Raw genomic sequence first — 16,435 nt, 5'->3', positions numbered from 1 at the left:
TGTGACTCCTGATGATGTGGACAAGCTGTTTCGAGCGGTTCGGCCTACCACCTGTTCTCTTGACCATTGCCCAACATGGCTTATACTATCTGTCAGGGAAGTTGTTGTAGCGGGCCTAGCAGAGATCATAAATGCTTTTCTGAGGGAGGTGATGATGCTTCCTTGCCTTAAGGAAGCAATTATTATGCATTCTTTTGAAGAAGCCTGAGTTAGATCCCTCAGAGTTAAGAAACTATAGGTCTGTCTCCAACCTTCTTTGGTGGCCTCCCAACTCCAGGCAGTTTTGGATGAAACTGATTATCTAGACACATTTCAGACTGGCTTTCAGGTGGGCTATGGGGTGAAGACTGCCTTGGTCGGCCTGATGGATGATCTTCAATTGGGAATTGACAGAGGAAGCGCGACTCTGTTGGTCCTTTTGAATCTCTCAGCGGCCTTCGATGCTATCGGCCATAGTATCCTTCTGGAGTGTCTGAGGGGGTTGGAGGTGGGAGGCACTACTTTGCAGTGGTTTCGCTCTGACCTCTCAGGCAGATTCCAGATGGTGTCCCTTGGAGACAGTCATTCTTCAAAATCTGAACTTTGATATTGTGTCCCTCAGGGCTCTGTATTGTCTTTGATGTTGTTTAACATCTGCATGAAACTGCTGGAAGAGATCATCAGGAGATTTGGTGCAGGGTGTTATCAGTATGCTGATGACACCCAAATCTTTTTCTCCATGTCAACAACATCAGAAGAAGGTATAACCTCCCTAAATGCCTGCTTGGAGGCGATGATGGGCTTGATCCAGATAAGAAAGGGTTACTTATTGTGCAGGTTTAGAACTCAGGTGATGGTTTTGATATGCCTGTTCTGGAACATAGGAAGCTGCCATATACTGAGTCAGACCATTGGTCTATCTAGCTCAGTATTGTTTTCACAGACTGGCAGTGGCTTCTCCAAGGTTGCAGGCAGGAATCTCTCTCAGCCCTATCTTGGAGAAGCCATGGAGGAAACTTGGAACCTTCTGCTCTTCCCAGAGCGGCTCCATCCCCTGAGGGGAATATCTTGCAGTGCTCACACATCAAGTCTCCCATTCAGATGCAACCAGGGCAGACCCTGCTTAGCTATGGGGACAAGTCATGCTTGCTACCACAAGACCAGCTCTCCTCTGGATGGGGTCACGCTTTCCCAGAAGGAACAGGTACACAGTCTGGGGGTGCTTCTGGACCCAAGCCTCTCCCTGGTGTCCCAGGTTAAAGCAGTGCCCAGAAGTGCCTATTATCAGCTTCGGCTGATATGCCAGCTGCATTCATTTCTTGAGATAATTGACTTCAGAACAGTAGTACATCTGCTGGTCACCTCCAGACTTGATTATTTCAATGCACTCTATGTAGGGCTGCCTTTGTACATAGTCCAGAAACTGCAGTTGGTCCAGAATACAGCAGCCAGGTTGGTCTCTGGGTCATCTCGGAGAGACTATATCACTCCTATCTTAAAAGATCTACACTGGCTGCCGATAAGTTTCCGAGCAAAATACAAGGTCTTGATTACAACCTATAAAGCCCTAAACAGATTAGGTCCTGGGTATTTAAGAGAACATCATCTTCACTATAAGCCACACTGCTCACTGAGATAATCAGGAGAGGTTCATCTGCAGTTGCCACTGGCTTGTCTGGTGGCTACTTGGGGACGGTCCTTCTCAATTTCTGCCCCGAGGCTTTGGAACACACTACCTGCTTTGAAATGCACCTCTCCATTTCTTACAACCTTTAAAAAGGCAGTCAAGGCACATTAGTTCACCCATGCTTTTAATTAGATACTGTTTTAATACTTTGATGGTTTTTGATAGTTTTAACGTTCTAAATTTTAAATTGTTGTAATGTTTTAACTGTTCTCCTTGTTTATATTGTTTTGTTGTAAACCACCCAGAGACTTGCATTTTGGCTGGTATACAAATATGTTAAATAAATAGATAAAAATTTTAGTAGTTGTTAAAACTTTGAAAGGTACTGTTGCTGCAGTATCTGCTGAAAAGGTAATGGCTCTGTGGATTCTCCAACTATAAACCAGCTTGGCGATTTGTCATTGTTGATAATTGAGCTAAAAATCTACCATCTAGAATGGAAAATTGTGCATAACTCTGTGGCTAGAATATTATGTTTTTGTTCTTGAAGTAGACTTAATCTTTTTAGTTTTGGACTATGTAGTGCAAGAATCAATGCACAGGAAATTAATCTGAATATTACTACCGCCTTGTATAAAATAATGTAATAATGGAGTAGTAATCTGATTGGTCTTTCTTCTCCCCCCACCCCCAGGATGAACGTGAAGCCCGAGAAAATGTGAAGAGAGAACAGGATGAAGCTTACCGAATCTCCCTTGAAGCTGATAGAGCAAAGGTGTGTATAGTGCTATGCTGGAACATGTAGAGCGATACATAATCTAAGACCCAGCTCATGCCTCCTGTTAACAACAATTACATGCAGGCAGGCAGTCCTCAGACTTACAACATAATTGGTTCCTGAAAACTGTCTTATGTCAAAACACCTTAACTAATAACTGCTTTCCCCCCATAGGAAATAATATTATAAATGGGGTGTTGGTTCCTGAAGGCCAAATGCTCTATTTTTCCAAAATGACCCAGAATGTTGTACTACATCAATCATAGGGAGCATACAGGGGGCCCCTGCTGCTGTTGAAGCTGATGGTGTGTCAGACATGCTGACGTACAGCAGAGAAGTTGGTGGTGGAGAATTGCTCACCCTCACCATTCACTCCCTTGCCAGTCTTTCCCACACCAAAAGCCCTGCTCTTCTGCTCTTTCCCAGAGTGAGACACTGCATGCATCTGAGCAGCCAATGGGGATGCTTTCTGCAACCCCCCAATATAACTCCGCTTCAGTGTGTGTGTGTGTGTGTGTGTGTGTGTGTGTGTGTGTGAGAGAGAGAGAGAGAGAGAGAGAGAGAGAGAGAGAGAGAGAGAGTGTTTGTGCCTAAGCTATTTTTAACTTTTAAAAAATGATTTTAAATGATTGGGTTCTTCCCTCTAAGTCCTGATGACCCATGTGAAGTGATCTTCTTCCAACTTGCAGTGAGTCATTTTCCTCTCTGTGGAAAGGAAAGAGTAGGTGGCAGCAGGAGGTTTATTGATTGGTTATCTGATGGTGCTGTGGTTGTTGAAAATATATTCAATTGTTTTCCACCAAACAAGTTCTCAAAGAAATGTTCCTTGGCTCACAATACTTGAGGGTTGAGGAAGAGTGGAGCTAGCCTAGCATCCTTCCTGATTGTTTGCTAATTTTAAACTGGTTTGCCTGGATATCCCTTCACCTGCCTTTTCCAAATGAAAAATGTTGTTGTTGTTGTTTTTAAATTCCGCCATGCTGCAGCCCTGATAAAAATTGTTAAGCTTGGAACAGAAGCTTCCTTTGGAACCCACAGAAGGGGAGGAGAGGTGGTCTTGTGGTAGCAAGCATCAATTGCCATCTTGTATTTCACAAAGCTGATACTGTTGTATTATTTGGTTCTGCTGTTGTTTACACGTTGTAACTGTAGTCTCCTGTAGTCTGTTAATCTGCTACACTATATTACACATGTCCTTAATGTTCTTCTGCAAGAGATACATGGGGTCAGCAGGAGAAGAAGGCAGCAAGGGGCCCATTTTAAAATCTTAAAATTGACCCCTTTAGTACGCCCATTTTAAAGACCTGGGCACACTCCAACCTTAGAACACCCCTGCCAGAGTTAATAGACATGGGGATGCTTTTAGACTAGTGACCCGATATGCACATTGTTGTGAAGACTGGCTGCATTAAAGTTTGATTCATCTCTGTCACAAACCTACTGGAATATTGCTTGAAAAGTTTCTTTATGGTTTTCATATTGTCCCATTAGCAATTTGGCATTCCTAAAGTATATGCACAATTCTGCCTGATGACGTTTATAAATTCCAACAGCTTTCCAAGTGACCCAATAGTTATTTTGTGGGGTAAAACAAGGGTTCAAGCAAAGATATTTTATAGGATAGATCAGTGCTTCCCTCCAGAACAAAGCATCCTGGATATCATCACCATTATCAATATAATGACTGCCTTATGAATAGTGACACTGCCAAAAAGAGTTTACTCCAATAATCAAGGCAGTGACTAATATGACATTCTTTATATCATCATAAAATATATTAAACAGTGTAAAGTACATTAAGTAATGTAAACAGGCCCAATTTATCTGATATTGTCTTAAAGTAGCAGTCCTGGAAGCTTATGAAATATGGAAACGTTCTTTCATTGTGTTTTATGTTATGCCTTTTGGGAATACAAGAATATTTTGGCTGAATTGTGTTTGGGCTGGGGTTACATTGTGATACTTTTCTTCTCTTTAATTCTGGTTTGTGAATAGGTTTTGGGAAAGAGTTGCTTACTCTTTTTCTACTAGCTGAGAAAGTCAGATGTGTAGAATATTACTATTTGAATAATCAGCCTACCGTTTGAATATTTTTAGTCTGGGGAAATGCAATCTAAGGTGTGTTCTTTAACGATAAATCATTCTGAAATGACTTGCTTTTTCTGTTCTACAGAGGGAAGCACAAGAAAGAGAAATTGCAGAGCAGTTTCGTTTGGAGCAGATTAGGAAAGAACAGGAGGAAGAACGTGAGGTATGACCTTATACCTTTTGGTTCAATTGTGGTGTTGGGTTAATAATGAACTTAAATTTTTAAAAAGAGTTAAAAAATAAAAGGGAGAAAGAATATATATAATTTTAGAATTTGTATTTCTGTTGAGATGCCTTATGACACAAAAACCTAGGTTATAAAATGTATTATTAAAACACAAAATCTCCCAGTTTATTCATTAACATTTTTTGCAATGAAGGAAATGGGGAGATGTGGGAGAAAGAGCCCACAAACCTATGCACCATTTCTGATCTCCACTCTAGTACAAGGTGTTAAGCATTAAGCATCTTCCAAAGAGGGCCTCATTTTGAATGTTATTTCTGGGTAACAATTTTGCAGTCTTTCCCCATTTTAGATTACCCCTTAATAAATGTCCTGCTTTTTAAAAAATACTGCAAATTGCTTTAAAGAAGTTTAAGGCTGCTGAATTAAGATGGATGCACTACCTCGGTAGCCCTCTTCAGTTGTTGTTAGTCTGAGTATGTTGTATCCAGGGAGAGGGAGAATGTGAGCATGCCAGCTAGCCCCTCCCCAGCACCAGTATGCTCATTAACCACATCTGCTGCATTCCCTAGATTCAGCATCCATCTGAGGAGGGCAGCACTGAACCCAGAGTTCTTAATTTTATGACAGAAGAGTCCCATGCTCAGTGCTGCCCTCCTCAGACAAACACTGAATCTGGGGAGAGCAGGGTATGTGGCTAACGAACGTGTTAGTGCATAGGATGGGCTGACCAGTGGCTCACATTCTCTCTGTACCTAAATATACCATACCTGGATGAACAACTGAAACAGGCTTGTGGAAGCAACAAAATAATAAATATTTTTGTGAAGAGCTGGTATTATGGTAGAAATACATCCCAATACATCCCATGGTAGAAATACATCCCAAAGGGTTCAGGGTGTGCTTATTGCTAGTCCTGGGTAAACTGAGGCAGGGCTAATAACTCTTCTTGAGTTACTTCACTGCCACTTATTGCTGATGAGGTGGAATCCTGAAACCCATGTTCATGCAAGTGGAATGTTGTCACTTAAGATTCAGAGAGCCGAGAAGCTTCTTAAGGGTTAGGGTCAGGGTTAGGGTTAACATTTGATGCAGGGAACATTGCAACCAAATGAATGTGTGCCTCTTTGTTGTTCCCTTTAACCTTCAGATATTTTGTGTGATATATAAGAGAAAAAGATATACTGACCTTATTCTCTTCCTCTTTTAATACTGACAATCAGGTTGTCTAAATGGTTTCTCTTATACATATCTTTCAGGCCTTGCTAGCTGTCTTGGACATTTAAGCATTTTTGTTGTTCCTTTTAACCTGTGCTATAAAAGTAAAGTTTGCCGTCAAGCCAATTTCGACTCCTGGCACCCACAGAGCCCTGTGGTTTTCTTTAGTAGAATACAGGAGGGGTTTACCATTGCCTCCTCCTGTGCAGTATGAGCTGATGCCTTTCAGCATCTTCCTATAGTGCTGCTGCCCAATATAGTACCAGCTGGGATTTGAACCAGCAACCTTCTGCTTGTCAGTCAAGCATTTCCCCACTGCACCACTTAAGGTGACTTAACCTGTGCTATAGATTATAATTTGGCCACCTAATGACACAGCGGGGAAATGACTTGACCAGCAAGCCAGAGGTTGCTGGTTCGAATCCCACATTATGGGAAACACCTATATCAGGCAGCAGTGATATAGGAAGGTGCTGAAAGGCATCATCTCATACTGTGCAGGAGATGGCAATGGTAAACCCCTCCTGTATTGTGCCAAAGACAACCACAGGCTCTGTGGGTGCCAGGAGTCAACACCAACTCGACAGCACACTTTACCTTTATTGTGATTCTACAAAAAATGTATGCCAATAAATGTTATACAGAAGGCAAACACAAGGATTCTGAAGTTCTAGCAGGGGGAGGTTAAAATGTCCAATTCTCTATTTCCGATTTTGACTTCTTGTGACTGGGACTTAGTTTTAAAAATCAGCAACTGAACATATGGTAATTTGCCCAGTCGCAGTGCTAAGATAATAATTAAAAACAACAACATAAATCAGTGTATCTTAAAAAAAATTCTGCTAAGTGCACATAGCTTTCTTTCAGATAAATACTGTCCATGTAGATGCAGTATTCTCCTCAGGAATATTGTGCTACTTAAACTGTCTTGGCTACAATGGCCTTTTGGAAACTGTTTTATTATGCAAAGCTGCAGAACCAGTCCTCATTTCAACCTGTTACTGACCTTCCTCATATTTAATGCAAATTGCAATAATGAAAAGAATATAGGATATGTTTGTACAGCGGTACAAAAGCATCATTACAAACAATGCTATTTACTAACACTCCCATGTTCAAGTGTACAGATTACCTATAGTCTATTGTTGTGCAACGGTGCTTGCTTACACAAGGGACTTCAGGTTCAGCCTGACTATTTGAGATCCAGTCATTCATCTATTCATATACTGAATATCTCTTTTTAATCAACAAAACGTAGCCCCAAGAGTTGTTAACTTTACTCTTCCCATCATTGTTCTTCAAGATAGTCCACTGGTGTGGAATATCCATTGTAAATATCCATATTATGCTGAAGCATTAGAGACTGGTTACTTTAAAGAGAGAGGTATTCTTTGCACAATGAAAACAGCTCTAATGAGCTACTGTTATTTGTTTTTCTCTGATATAATTGCTTAGGTTCAGTAAATAATGTTGCATCTGGTGTACAGTGATGGGAAATGTCAAAACACAAAGATAGAAAGCAGGTGTTTGAGGAAAGAAAATGGAAAAAGATGATGATTTTTTTTTAAGTATGTCTACTAGAACACAAAAAGTATGTCTAAAAGATCACAAAATCATTTTTAAATATGATGGGGGGTGCTGTGTGTGTTCATGTTCTGCCTTGAATTTCCAACCTCTTTTTCTAATGATAAAAGATAGGTCCATTCTCACAACCAAGAATTAGAGAGTAGGAGGCATTAAAGCCAGCTATGGCTGCTCATGTGACTCCATAGGACTCCTGCCTACCCAGCCTATTGAAACCTCAGTAGCCTGACATTCTTACTTTGCTTTTTACCAAGGTGGGAGAAAAATAGCTGATGTCCTACGTTGGTCTTTGATCATGTGGTAAAATCGCCATTTTAAACAGTACCTGGCAGCCATGTTTGTCAGAGAGTGCTGTAGCTGGAGGGTCCAAGTAGAGGAGAGCTGATGATGCAGTGAGAACTGTCTCTCTACTTGGAATGCAATGCATTCTGGGATATGTCCTTTGATCCTTGGAGGACCCCGCTGCTAGATTCTAAGACAGAGATCTCAGCTGCATTACCTGTGTGTGCACTGGGTTGCAGAACCAAACAGAGACTGTGCTCATCGATGAGGATCACAGTAGGAACCCTTTCCCCTTCCCATACTATCCCTAGATGTTCGTGTGAAAGGCCTTACTCAGTCAGTAGGTGACTCAGTTATAGGTCTTTTATTTAGATTCTTCTACTCTTCCCAGAACTTTCTCTTTTATGGCAAATACCCAAGTTGTAGGGGTCTTCATCTGTTGCCCATTGCCAGAGTCAGAGAATTACATGACTACCATATTTTCTCACATAGTCCCCGCCCACGGCACCTGCCTGCACCTGCCTAGAGCCTGCACCTCAGAAGGATCCTTGTAAAAATGAAATTTGAAAGTCCACACCCAGCTGTTCTCTGTGGGGATTCAGGGCTGGCTGGTATGGGTCTTCCTTCACCTCTTGCTGGGGGCAAAGCTCTTCAGCGGAGCCCAGGTAGCAGCAGGGGCGATAGGCACAGGCCCCGCTTTCTCTTTCCCCCAGCAACCCGCCAGGTAAGCAGCTGGTGAGGCAGACTGGGGACTGTGGTGATCAGACTCCTCTCCCCCTAAAGAGTTAACAGGGAGTGAAACCTTGTCTTGACTGACAGGCTGGTGAGCTCCAGAGCAGCCAATCAGTACACTAGGTGGGTGAGACCTAGAGAACAGCTGCTGGGAATTCTGGGAACAAGAAGGGCAGTCTTGTTTGGAGAGAAAAGCGGGTGCAGAAAGGCTTAGTGAGGGGCAATGGAGTTTTGCTCCCTCATGGTCGAAACCAGCGTAGAGGTTTCTCTTATGGGATAACTCTGTCGATCCTTAAAATAAAGGATTGCAGGAAACTTGTTTCTCATCAGGAATTGGGTGAGTTCAAGGAAAAGGGAATTCAGCATGGGGAACAGCTTGTTAGATTTTGTGTTAGAATTTCTGTTTCTTTGTGTGCATGCTTTTGCATATTCCTGATACACTTCTATTATTGTTTACCTGTAACATAATTAAAATAAGAAACACTAGCCTACGCCCATCCTACCTAGGGCATTGCAAAAGACTCTATAAACATTTAAGCGTGCCTAAGACAACCTATTTTTGTAACCTACTAAGTGTTCTTAACTGTAACTAAAAGCTGAGAAAGCCTCAGACAGAAACAGTTTGTAGTAGTTGAATAAAACTGGGGTTTGTTTGTTTGTTTGTTTGTTTGTTTGTTTGTTTGTTTGTTTACAAGCCTCTCTGAGTTGGTTTTTAACTCAGGGAAAAGGAGGCCCTGAAGGGGGATTTCTCTGGTGCAAACATGTCCTCAAACATTCAGCAGCCATCAGTTTTCTCAACCCATGTAAGCTTGCACGTGGAAGATTTTTGTACTTTCCTCTGGGATTCCACCCCAAGCCTAGCAGTGGAGACAGGGCAGCTTCCCTCGTGGAATGCCAGGTGAGCCTTTGCCGGTTCACAGAGGCTGATGCTGGGTGCCTGAAAGGATGAAAAGCAATACTTCTAAAGAAACCATGCACCACCTCCACCACCACCCCAACAGCCTGCCTCACCAGATGCTGGCCTGGTGGGTCATTGGGGGAGAGACACACAGGACAGCTCCTACACTTCTTGCCCCTGCTGCTACCTGGGCTCCACTAAGAAGCCTCTCCCCTCCCCCACCTGCCTCACTGGCCACGTGGTTGGGAGAGAGGGAGAGCAGGGCCAGGGGAGCATGGGGAGATCAACAGAAGTAGCAGGGATAGAAATTTATGTTTAGGTAAACAGTCTGTACCCATTTAAATTCCCAGCCTCCACACCCTGCTTCCATTTGTAAAAAAACCCCAAACAGTATTACCTGTGGGTTCTTGGTGTAAAAATACGGTATGTTTTCAAACCTGGAAAGTATCAAGAGCATGGAAAGGCTTCTTTTCACAGAGATAAGTCCAAACCTGTGTTTGGTATGCACAGCTTTTTGGCATGCTAAAGCTGTTCTCTGGTTTATAAGTCCAGGGGTTCCCAACCTGTGATACTCCAGATGTTGCTCAACTCCCATCATCCCCAGCTACAATATAGTTCAGCAACATCTGGAATACCACAAGTTGGGAAAACCTGTTATAGTTCTTGCCTTTTTTGGCCATTGTAGATGTGGCAGAAAGAGTGCACTGATTTACTGTGCCTCTTTTTTGGCCTCTTCTATTACTGTGACTGTGCAGTCTTTCAAATGTTTCTAAATTCAGTCACTCAACTCCTAAAACACATGAGGTAGAATCTGGAGAGGCTTAGGCATGCCTAACACCCATTAAAACCAATGGGATTTCATTGCTCAACATTAAGTCAGCTTAGGATTGGGACCACAAGTGAGCCATTAAAATCAATGAGACTCCTTTCTGAGTAAATATAATTTGATTGCAGTAGAGCTTAATGTGGATGCTCATCTCTGAACTGAGTTTATTTACTATGATTTTCTGATACCCCTGTGGTGTGTTTGAAATACAAGAATTGAAAAGACAATTTTCAACCCCTGCTAACAACCCCTGCTAGCTTGGCAAAGAGGCACCTTTTAATGTGGTGATTCTCTTTATTTAGCAGGGGGAAAGTAACTGGCCCTGTCCACCACCAGCATAGTACCTCCAGTGACTGTTGCTGGTTTCTATCTTATGTTTCTTTTTTTATTGTGAGCCCTTTGAGGACAGGGATCCATCTTATTTATTTCTTATTTCTCTGTTCTATACCACCCTGAGCCATTTTTGGAAGGACAATACAGAAATCGAATAAACAATAATAATAATAATTTGCTGAGTGGTATTGTTGACTCAGGAAGTCAGCACAGGTTCTAGATGCAATGTGGAATTCTGGGTGCTTATCTTTATAAAGGAATAAACTTTATTTTTAATTTATTGTTCCGTTTTATGCCACCTTTCATAAAACATCCAGAAGCAGTTTACAAAAGTTAAAATACAATGAAATCTTATTTAAAAAACCACATTTAAAACCTTAAAAATAGGTTAAACAGTAAAAACTATAACACACACACACAAAACAAGCATTAAAAATATAAACAAAAGCAGGAAAGCTAAGAAACCTGGCAGCCTCTAAGGGGTAAAAGCCTGAACAAATAAAAAGATGTTTAGTTGTTTTTTAAAAGCAGCCACAGATGTCAAAGAGCGGCCATTCCTTGGGAAAGCATTTCAGAGCCTGGGGGCAACAACAAAGAAGGCCCTGTCCTGCGGGCACAACAGTTTAGCCTCTCTAGCTAAAGAGGCTCTTTAGGCACAAAGGCCCTTCTGACGACCTTTTTGGGTGGGCAGAAACCTTTGGGAGCAGGAGGTCCTTCAAGTATCCAGGGCCCAAACCATTAAAGGCTTGAAAGGTAATGATCAGCACCTTGAATTGGATCCAGTGCAGTTTTTTCAAAATAGGTGTAATATACTCAGCAGAGAACCCTGGCAGCTGCATTCTGCACTAACTCAAGTTTCAGAATATTCTTAAGGGCAGCCCCACATAGAGTGCATTGCAGTAATCCAGCCAAAATATGAATAAGGCATGGTTAACCGTGGCCAGATTTGTCTTCTTGAGAAAGGGATGCAGCTGGCATACTATCTGAAGCTGTGCAAAGGCACCCCCGGCCTCCACCTCTTCCTGAATATCCAAAAGCAGAGCTGAGTCCAGCAACATCCTTAAGCTGCACACTTGCTCTTTCAAGGGGAGTACAACCACATCTAGAGCTGATTGGCTCTACCAAACCACCCTGTCCTGATTGGCTTTTCTACTGACCAACAGCACCTCCACCTTGTTTGGATTTAGCCTCAGTTTGCTAGCTCACATCCAGCCTCCAGCATTAGGCCTATCCTCCCCGTAGGTATTCTAGCATAAAACACAACATCTTACATGAATAATGCAGCTTCCTATATTAAATTAGCCTGAGTTGCATAAAAAAGTTTTAAATATATGGATGAACAAAAAATACTACTTACATTGGTTCATTCACATGAAACTGCTTTGAGTGAGCATGCTACATCCGGATAACTGGGAGACTTGATTCAATTTGTTTTATTGTAAGATTCTTTGTAGATGTTGAGGTCTGTCTGATTGTTCTCTGGTCAAGAATTTTGCCTGGGAGGTTACAGGATTTTTAATAAATTATTTTGTGTAAATATTTAATGGTTTTTATTTTTATGCATTAAAAAGCAATTTGGCACTTGACAATTATTCCCTCAATCAAAATTTCCTAAGCCTTTTCTGTCTGACAATTAAATTAGCTATCACCACTAAGCAGTAAACTATAGGTCTAATAATGTGTTATAAGAGGAGGATTTATTTTAATTAGTTGTTTTGTGGGCTGTTATTAAGAAATGAATAAAGATGGATGTGTCATTGAGATATAAATCCTAGACCTGTAGTGTAGAAAAGAACTTCTTTCTCAGAAACAGGAAGAAAGCCTGGCCACTTGAAGTTTTCCTCCCAAGGGAGGAGCTTATGTATCCTCAAAAATTAGAATGAAAAAATAAAACAGTATCTCTCCTCCCCACTCCAGTCTCTTCACCTTAGTCAAGTTTAAGCAGACAAAGAGAAGGCACTCCATTATTTTTGTATCTTTAGTGAGATGCCAGTGCTGGGTTATAAGCTGCCATGGATGAGAGCCACACATGATCGATACTGTGGTTGCCCAGGCAAGGTCCCAACTTGACCTAGAAACATATATCAACCTTCCAGGTCTGGAGCAGCTAATAGTCAACTTGTGTGAAGGGAGTCATTCTGGAGTCTAGGTACCCATTACTGATTACTACTTTCAACACTAGAATTCAACACTAGAACTGATTACTACTTTCAACACTACATTACTACTTTCAACACTAGAAAGTCACAGCAGATAATCTCTCCCAGGGTTACAGTTGAGGTCCTATACAAAACAGGGGCAGGGAAACATGGATCTTGAAGCCCAGACAGATAATCTGTAACACTGTTGTCAGGAGGGGAGTCATAGAACACAGGAGTTGTCCCTCTCATACTTTTGAACCAAAATACCACAGTAGAAGTCCTGATACAATTTAGATACCCAGAAGGTGTGGGGCCAGTGTGGTTTAGTGATTAGAGTGTTGGATTAGAACTTGGGGGGGGATGCACATTCAAATCCCCATTTAGCTATGAAACTCACTGGATTGCTCTGGGCCAGTCACTTCTTTCTCAGCCTAACCAACTTTACAGGGTGGTTGTGAGAAGAAATATATCCATGTAGATTGCTCAGAGGAAGAACAGGAAATAACAAGGAAAAATGTATGTTCTACAAAATGTAGATTCACCTGTTTTTAGCAAGAGGTTACCTAACCCTTCACAGTGATCACCTAACCCTTCACAGAAAGTTCATAAAAAGCAGGTCAGGTATCTAGGAGAGAAGGCCTTTTCGATCGCAGCTATTTCTGAAACACTAACTTAAAATTAATCAATTTGTACTCTTTTCAAATATGTAATTTTCTATAGTAAAGTTCTGTAGGGAAATGGGAAACTGTACTCTAGCTGAAGTTGAAACTCAGCTGGCTTTTTATTTCCTTCTTCAGGCTATTAGGTTATCCCTGGAGCAGTCTTTGCCTCCAGAGCCAAAAGAGGAGAGCAGTGAATCAGTCAGTAAGCTGCGCATCCGAACACCCAGTGGAGAGTTCTTTGAGCGACGTTTCTTGGCAAGCAGCAAGCTGCAGATCGTCTTTGATTTTGTCGCTTCCAAGGGATATCCTTGGGAAGAATTCAAATTACTAGGAACTTTCCCCAGAAGAGATGTAAGTAAAATAACTTTATTTGGTATTTTATTCCATTTTAAAAAATCAAATCATGGTTGACTCACCTGTTTGGGTGCTTATGAATATCGCAAGCATGTATCCGTTGTGTGTGTTTGTGTAAATCTGGTTAATACATGACATGATGCATGTTGTTTTTACATGTGACAATCTTGTGCAGTGCAGTCGTGATTAATGCTATTTGTTCCAATGAATCTTCCCTTAGTATATACAGAGATACAGAACACTTTAATTTTAAGCAAGATTGAAGATTGCCCTTTTTGTTCAGGCCTTTGGTCAATGAATAGCTGCCCTGTCTGCCTTCCTTTTAGTTGATTGTTGCTGTATTTGTTTTATTTCAAATATGATTTTAATGAAATATTATGATGATTGTTTTTAGTTTTTGTTCACTGCCCTGGGGTCTTGGAACAAAGTACAGTATATAAATTTAAATAATGAACATAGTTGATAATGAATCTGATGTTGTGGCATTCTGTGTTCCTAGAATCATAGAAACATAGTGTTTTAGAGTTTGAAGGGACTTCTAATCCAACCCCTGCTCAGAGCACAAAACTGTTAACAGCATCAGGGATGACTGCAAAGGATATTGCCGCCACCCCCACCCCACCCAAATTTCCCATTCCCAGACACAGTTACAACAAAGTGTCAGACAATACAGTCATATTGTCTGGCATAAGCTTTAAAAAGCATCCATTATTTAAAGCTCTCATTCACTTACTCCTCTACCCCAGAACAAGCAGCAAAAGCCTGTGGAGCTAGTAGGTTTGAGACTCCTCTGGTCTCCCAGGAGCCAGGCTAACCCCTTAGCTTCCTTCCTGAACAGGTACTGGGCTGGGTGAGACCATATGTGCAGAGGGGTACAGGGTCAACTCCTCTGCAGATTTCAGCTGGCCAGGGCCTGATACTGGCCTCTGTCTGCACCCCAGTCTTTTGTACCACACGGTTTTGGGCAGGAAGCAAAAACTAGCCTGGAAAGCAGCCTGGAAGGCTTGGCCTCACTGTTCCCTCTAAGGTGTGCGGCTGCGCATGCACGCAAACTCTCCAAGCCCCCCATGCAGAGATCTTTCAGAGCCTCTCAATTGCCCTGGCCCTCTCAGAAAGTGCCGCTTCCTCTGCGGCTGCTGCTCTCTCCGTGCCACCTTTCCCCCAGCACCTCAGACTCCAGAGTCCGGTCCTTGCCTGGCTCAGTTGCTTCTCCCACCCACTCCCTCCTCCGCCTCTCTCTCTGCCTTTCCTACCCTCCGTTGCACCCGGTGTTCTGTCTTCTTCATAGAAACAGAAAAGGTCTAGAGTCAAATTATCTGCAGACATTAATAACATCTCCTAGGTGTCATTAATGCCTGCAGATAATTTGATTTGAGACCTTTTCTGTTTCTATGAGGAAGACAGAATGCCAGGTGAAATGGCGGGCACCGTTTCCATTCTGACTCCCAATAATATATGTGCATGCATTGGGGCTAGTGAGCAGCAACAAAACCTCTTTCTGCCCTTCCATCTCATTTTGCAGAACTGCGGGGCTATGGGGATGGCACATGGCTCGGGTAAGGACTCCGCCCTTGGCTTGGCTGGTCAGAGGAGTGGGGAGGTGGCTGCTGCAACCTTGGGTGTTAGGGAAAGGAGTAAGGCTCAGAAGAGCCTCTCCTCTGAATTTTTCCCTCACAAGAGTTTCTCCCCCAGAAAATACAGACCCTCTTCCTGTGTTTTGAGTCTGTTGCCTTAAAAATAATATTGGGTGGACAGTGCTTTTGAGCATGTGCAGAGCTACTCCTAACCAGAGAAAGCCTTTTTTAAAAAATGATGTAAGAACAGTGGCCTTGAGCATATGCAAGTAATCCGTTTTAAGCAAAATGATCTGCTTCCCAGCCATTTGTAACATCACAGTACATTGTAAGTAAAGAAGCATGCTGGAAAAAAACCTAGTATTATCTAAGCTGATGGGCTTATACCAACATATATATGTTCCTTCTCTTTCTTTCTCTCTCTCTCCCTCCATCTCATTTCCCCATCTCCCTTTTGTCTCCTATGCTCCCACAGCCTCTTCTCCTCCCTTCAAATTGTGTGTTCTCTCTCACTCTCACTCCTTTCCCCAATTCCCTTTTGCCTCCCTCTTCCTTCATATATTGTGTGATAGCCATGAATTCCTCACCCCATCTTGTATAGTTTCGTATTTTGGGTGCTGCAAAGGTTGCCAAATACTGTTATTCACACTGTGCTTCTATTACAAAAGAGTTAGGCAATGTCCATTGCTCTGTTGCTGGCTCAAAAGATCTTCTGTGAACAGTTGGAGAGGAACCTCACACATACCTGCTGCAGTCTCACCTTTGCTAGGCACAGGTTCAATGTGCCCTGGCAGGGCCCCACCCCCCACCAGCTGCACACATTTTTTTGCATGCCACAGCATAGTAATTAGTTTTGTGTGTGGATGTGTGTTTCAGAGAGAGTTCTTCAACTTGGTCTCTGTCTTCTACACAAATGGGCTATGCACCTGCACAGAGACCTCGTCGGAATCTAACAAGCTCAATTCTCCTGCTTCAGCGGGAACCCTGTCCCCAGCTGGTGTAGTGGTTAGAGTGCTGGACTAGGACCGGGGAGACCCGAGTTCAAATCCCCATTCAGCCATGATACTAGCTGGGTGACTCTGGGCCAGTCATTTCTCTCTCAATCTAGCCTACTTCACAGGGCTGTTGTGAAAGAGAAACTTAAGTATGTAGTACACCGCTCTGGGCTCCTTGGA

General features: G+C 42.4%; 1 protein-coding gene across 3 annotated transcripts in view; it reads left to right on the top strand.

Moving 5' to 3' along the window:
* Positions 1–16,435, top strand: part of FAF1 (Fas associated factor 1) — a 344,159-nt gene that overhangs the window by 291,749 nt on the left and 35,975 nt on the right. For all 3 annotated transcript variants that reach the window (XM_053244221.1, XM_053244220.1, XM_053244222.1), the window contains 3 exons: positions 2,301–2,381; positions 4,558–4,635; positions 13,468–13,683. In XM_053244221.1, the coding sequence (XP_053100196.1) occupies positions 2,301–2,381; positions 4,558–4,635; positions 13,468–13,683 (375 nt within the window). The remainder of the gene's footprint in view (positions 1–2,300; positions 2,382–4,557; positions 4,636–13,467; positions 13,684–16,435) is intronic.

The sequence above is a fragment of the Hemicordylus capensis genome, chromosome 4, assembly GCF_027244095.1.
Source record: "Hemicordylus capensis ecotype Gifberg chromosome 4, rHemCap1.1.pri, whole genome shotgun sequence".
Lineage (NCBI taxonomy): Eukaryota > Metazoa > Chordata > Lepidosauria > Squamata > Cordylidae > Hemicordylus > Hemicordylus capensis.
Note: the sequence above shows the minus strand (reverse complement) of the source record. Positions and strands in the feature narration are given on the sequence as shown.